The sequence below is a fragment of the Microtus ochrogaster genome, chromosome 4 (genome assembly GCF_000317375.1).
Source record: "Microtus ochrogaster isolate Prairie Vole_2 chromosome 4, MicOch1.0, whole genome shotgun sequence".
In the NCBI taxonomy this organism is placed as follows: domain Eukaryota; kingdom Metazoa; phylum Chordata; class Mammalia; order Rodentia; family Cricetidae; genus Microtus; species Microtus ochrogaster.
Window position 1 is genome coordinate 53,809,301 of NC_022011.1, and position 6,000 is coordinate 53,815,300.

Here is a 6,000-nt window from a genome sequence, read left to right on the forward strand (position 1 = left end):
ACTGAAAGGGGTTGCACGAAACAAAGTATATAGCCCTGTGTAGAGATGCATGATTATTTGTTTACTGAGTTTCTAGAACATTGTTACTCAGTACAGAGAATATGGAAGCAAGCATAGCAAATGTTTCCCCTCTATGCACGTAGTTTATGGTGTATAGCAGATTGATTAAGCAAGTAATTGCAATGAATTATGGAATTTAGCTTCATTTATATTATAGAAAAGTAGAATAAAGGGTGTGCAAAGTAGGTGGATAGTGAATAAAAGCTAGAGAAAGCAAGCAAAGATCAGATCCTTAAAACAGTACAACATTAGGACTTTTGACAGTGACATGAAATATAATAAATCTCCAGTAACGGTTACTGCCTCTGATTGAACACGATAACCCTTCCATTCTTAGCATTGTTTCTGCAGATTGACAGATGGGCAAAGGGAAATTGGAATAATATAATAGAGAGAAGAAAAGGATAAAGAACTAATGTGTTCCTTTCCAGTTCCTCATTGAGAACATGTTGTACATATAGGACACAGTAAATAAAATAGTAACAGTAACTGGAGCATAAAAGTGGAATGGAAAGCAGTAAGGAGGATGGAACCACATTTGTGTGTGTGTGTGGGGGGGGGGGTTGAGACAGGGTTTCTCTGTAGCTTTGAAGCCTCTCCTGCAACTTGTTCAGTAGACAAGATTGGCCTCAAACTCACAGATATCCACTTGCCTCTGCCTCCCAAGGATTAAAGGTGTGCCCTACCACATCCCTGGACATTTCTCATTTTTAAACCTTAAATATAGGGAAAGGGGAGGGTGGAGTATGGTATAATACAGTCCTATTCCTGTTGCTATAGCAACGTTATAGAAGCTGCAGTAAGAGACATGAGATTAAAGACAAAAATTAGGAGAATGATAATGATCCAGTTGTGAGATTATGAGGATTAATTTATGATTCTTGATGACTTTTGGAATTAAAATGTTACTTTGATGCTTAATTAGAGGACTGGTTCTAGGATGCCTCTCAGGTATTTAAATTAAATCGCCGGGCAATGGTGAAAGCTTCAGCCAAAAGGAAGGATAAACAAAAGGAGAAAGATGAGGAGTTCTTGTGTGACAGTGCTGAATCTGTGAGACTTGAGGCTCATTCAGATAAAAAAGAGCAGATGATTAATGATGAACCTCTTGGGGAAGCACTAGGATTTAACTTGTCAGTCTCTAACGACTGGGTGCGATCATTAAAAATGTGACTAATAGATGAGGGAAAATACATAGTGTAGTAAGAGGGAAAGTGTGTAAGTGAAAAACTGGAACTCTAGAGAAGACCTGGAGGAGGTAAGAAGAAAATAAATCATCAAGTATTTGGAATAGAAATTGTTAACAGTGATTGGAGAGCTATGAGAACAAGTGCACATTCCCAGGGTTCAAACAAATCTTTTCAGTTTTGACAGAAATGCTAATAAGATCAAGGTAATGTTTTTAAGAATTCAGATGAATGTTTGGAAAGAGGTAGAACATTATCTCAAATTTCAAAATTGACAAATTAAAAAAAGGCAAAACAAGCAAAAGTGATAACTCAAAAATGCATTTAAGAAGTATTCTTTTAGTAAATATCACTTAATCTTCTATTTCAGCCAAGCAACTGACATTATGGAAACACCAGGGTGGAAGTCCATGATTCAATCTCATCCTCATTTAGTGGCAGAAGCCTTCCGAGCACTAGCATCTGCACAGTGTCCACAGTTTGGTATTCCACGCAAGCGGCTAAAGCAGTCTTGAGTCTTCCATGGACAGTAGGAAAATGGATTGCCTTTACTCCGCAGGTCCAGAAGGAGTCCAATAGAAACCATAAGCCACAGTTGTTCCTGTCTCTTGTCCACAGAATAGAAGCTGGAAAAGCTTATTACTTGCTTTCAGGTGGATAATTTATGGTTTCTACTTCAGCTTTAAATCAGACTGATTAATTCACTTCAAGGCCTTAAATTATCTTCAGACTTCTCTTGTTCATATAGTAGTTTAATTTTTTTATTGTGCCTTGTCAGTTTGCCAAGGCTTTGCAGGATTGCACTAGCTCCACAATGCAGTAGTATTGATAACTGAAGACACTGAGTTTGAAAATGATCTTCCATTATTTTAGAAACAAAAGAATTTCATAGGTTTTGTTCTATGCAATCTCCAAGTTTAAAACTAGGTTCTCCTTGATTTGGAGATTGCCAAAGACACCTCCAGTCTCAGTTCTGTTGACACTAAAGAATCTGTTATTGTTGAGGTAAGTGATGGCCATACACTGCTCCGGTTAATTTATTTGTCATTTCAATGGGCAGATAAGCCATGAGTTGACCTAAACTTTTAGTTAAATTTTTGGTGTTTATCTATATATCAATTACTCAAGAAACTGGCTTTATGTGCATTTTCAATGATTGAGAAATGATTTGAAGTTAAGATTTCAGTAAGAAGAAAGCATGGTTTTTGCTAATGTTTTTACATTTCTATTGACTTATAGCTGAAAGAATAATTCAGTAGATGTTAAAGTGAGGATGACCAAATGTACATTTCATGAGTGGGCCAATTAAAAAAGATACATATATATACATATATATATGCACTTTTAATGTGTAATTTTTCTATGATGAATGGTACATATATATTTTCTTCCTTTTGACAGGATTAATGAGATATAATTACGTTTTAACATTTGAAAGTTTATATGACACATGGAGCCCACTTGGATGTTTGTGATAATGCATAAAAATATGCTTGATTATAGATAAATTGATTTGGGTTTCAAATAGTCATTATTGAATTTATAACTGTTTTACCACACTTTGGAAAAGGCACCTAACAATAAATGAGTCCTGTACAATCTGTTTCCTTTTAAACAATGAGTGGATAATGTTTGCCTGTGGGAGATGCGTGGGAAAATAGGGAAGCCTCCGAAAGTGTATGCAGCCACTCTAGAAAATGTTTTCTCCTTGCCACTTCAGTTACTAACTAACTTGTAGATTGCTAAAATTTTGCATAATGTGAACAGAAAAACTATCAATTTTTTTTCTGAGCCAGTTCTTTATTATGAGCTTAGCTTTAAATACCCAGATGTTTGGAGATTGATAGTTGGGAGATGTGTTTGGATGCATTGTCCTAGAGAAGAAGTGGTCACTGTCAGATCATATATGACTAAAGCATGATAATGTGCTTCCTACGCAAAGACAGAGAATGTTACTAGAAAAACAGGTGCATATGCCTGTATGTTTGCATATATAGCTTTATTACCCATATTAAAATTTGTAATTAGTTTATTTAGTTTTAAAATTCAGAACAAAGAAATTAAGCTTATGGTTTTCAAATAAACTCTATTTTTTACTATAGCTTTATTGGATGTTAATGGAAGTATTCCTATAATACTTACATTGAGGAAAATGTCTAGTAAGCATAGTTCTCAAGAACAAACAAGCAAAGATCATATTTTTAGATATTTTAGTTTGCAACTTTAAGTTAAAATGGAATGAATTATTTTGATAGTTTTTCAGCTGATAGTGGGCTTCACTCTGTATAAGGGAATCATGACAACAAAAATTTACTCCCTTAATTTCATCATAGTATGAAGCCTGTTACATTAGCATTGTACACACACAAATACATATAAACATACATACATAGACTTTTAATACAAGATTTTCCCATCCTCTTATTGAAAAATAAAGATTCCACTCAGCCGTGAAATATATTGTCACATATAAAAATACTGCTCTATATTTGGCACATTGTAAACTGATTCTCATTAATTTGGTCTACATTTCTAAACATAATGAAATCAGTAGTAATACCATATAGTGGTCATTATAAATGTTTATTGATAATCTTAAGGATTTCCTTATAAAGATTTTTGTTTTTAGTTTGCTAACATACTTTGTACCAAAAATGTCAAACACTGTGCTCTACAAATATCAATGTTATCTGCAATGCCCACTTTTGTGATGATACAATGCCTACCATTATACTCACAGAATCATACAGTGTTTTATTTTTATATGCATATTTCAGTAGCATAGGTTCTTGAGTCAGTGATAAAAGGCTGTTAATATATTCTTATCGGAGAGGCATTATAGCATTTCACCCACATACTTCCCTCATTTTTAAATTATATAAAACTTGGTCAAAATAGGTACGAATTCTGTCTAATGCGATCTTTGTCTTACAAGTTACCAGTTTGCTCCTGTTAGACCTCTAGTCACCTAAACAAAGCTTTCCTCAGAACTCAAGGAGTGGTTCTAAATATTGCAATTCAAAAATGTAGCCATTGGAAAACTGTTCTTTAGACTAAGATTTAGAAATACTGTTATTTGTGCCTTTTTCATTTTTTACTTTCATTGTGTTTTGATATTTGAGCACAAATATGAAGGTGCCATAAGATGGCTTGCTGATGTTACCTCCTTAAATACTTCTGTGTCACTGTCTTCAAATAGCTATTGGAGAACCTTGAATGAAATGTGGTCATTTGTATGAGGTCAGTGTGTGTTTGTGTCTCTATTCCCTTGGGCTGTGTGTAATATGTTTAAGACTGAATTCATAAAAATAAGACTTAGTTATATATGCTGAAAGTTCAGATAAATTGATGTATCTCGTTTTAGTGTGTTTTATTTGAGAAGACAGTGGATTTCCAGAAGACAGTGTAATCCTCAAAAATGTGACCAGCATTCTGCATGATAAAATAGGAAAACTGCTGGTTTAGGATGTCAAGTGTGATTAAGTTTTAAAATAATGGCTTTAAATATCTTAAAAGTGTCATGAGCATTACTGGTTTACTTTTTAACAAGATCTAATTGAAACTTTAAATTGTCAAAACTTTAATTTGCCCATTTAAAATTTTGTATATAAGCTCTAAGGAGAATTTTTTTATATAAAATTAAAGATAAGGGCTTTGAGAGTGGCTCAGTGGTAGAGTGATCAACATTTGTGATCCCTAGGTTGAATCCATAGCACCACCAACACACACACACACACACACACACACACACACACACACACACACACACACACACACATACAATGAGGATTCAAAGATAGTATTCATTGTTAGAAAAATGCAGTGAAGACTTGTGTAAGCTTCATGAAAATCCAGCTCAGCAAGTTTACTAAAAGCCACATAATTTAGGAGGTAAACTAACCTGACGTGGACGTGCCTGGTCTTAAGTGGGTGAGTGAATGAGTGAGTTGTTTCAGTGTTCTCAGAGTATAAATACAGCACTTTCAGCACACATGAGAATATTTTGCAAACCTTTTTATATATAGATTGTGAGCCCCAGTTTAAGTGTTCATGGAATGATGTAAATGTTAGGTCTAGCTGAACAAATACTGAGTGCCTCAAATGCAAGACTCTTTACTAGGAATGAAACCACACTGTATCTTCTGTTGTTGTATGAGAACTTTGTGTCTGAGAAGGAATACTTATATTTAAATATTTTCCTGTTAGTAAAGCTTATTGTATACTATAATCTGGTCAATTCTGCATTGCTTAAAAATGAATTGAGCCCATTTATGGAAATAAAGTTCTGCTAAAGTTATTTAATTATTAGTTCTGAAGGAAGTTGACTTCCCTCAAGATTCAGATATATAAACATTTAACTTTTTGGCCTTTATTTAATCAATTGGTGTTTTATGATGAGATACATACTATTTGTGTCTTGATGTTGGAAATAGATTTTGTGTTTCAGCACGTTGAGTTAAAATAAAATTGTTACTACTTATTCAGAATTAATTTGCTTGTTTGGGTTTATTTGAGTCTTCTCAAAAAGGTCTGCTTTAGCATTTAAATTTCACGTACTGTGTGACTTTTACATATTGTATTTTTGATAATTTTAAATATTTGCTATTATTAAAAGGCAGGCTTAGACAGCATAGTCCTAAACCAGCTCACTAAGAGTAACAAAGTGCATAATAGTTGTATCCACGGAATCATCTATAAGCACACCATGGGAAATTTCTCACATATCCAACACATGGGTAGATACATGCACATA

At 34.0% G+C, this 6,000-nt stretch overlaps 1 protein-coding gene across 3 annotated transcripts in view; it reads left to right on the top strand.

Moving 5' to 3' along the window:
- The window catches only part of Spopl (speckle type BTB/POZ protein like), a 55,906-nt gene extending 50,172 nt beyond the window's left edge, over nucleotides 1-5,734 (top strand). For all 3 annotated transcript variants that reach the window (XM_005346377.3, XM_026778595.1, XM_013346037.1), the window contains one exon: nucleotides 1,618-5,734. In XM_005346377.3, the coding sequence (XP_005346434.1) occupies nucleotides 1,618-1,762 (145 nt within the window). In that variant the 3' untranslated portion in view covers nucleotides 1,763-5,734. The remainder of the gene's footprint in view (nucleotides 1-1,617) is intronic.
- The last annotated feature ends 266 nt before the right edge of the window (nucleotides 5,735-6,000 follow it).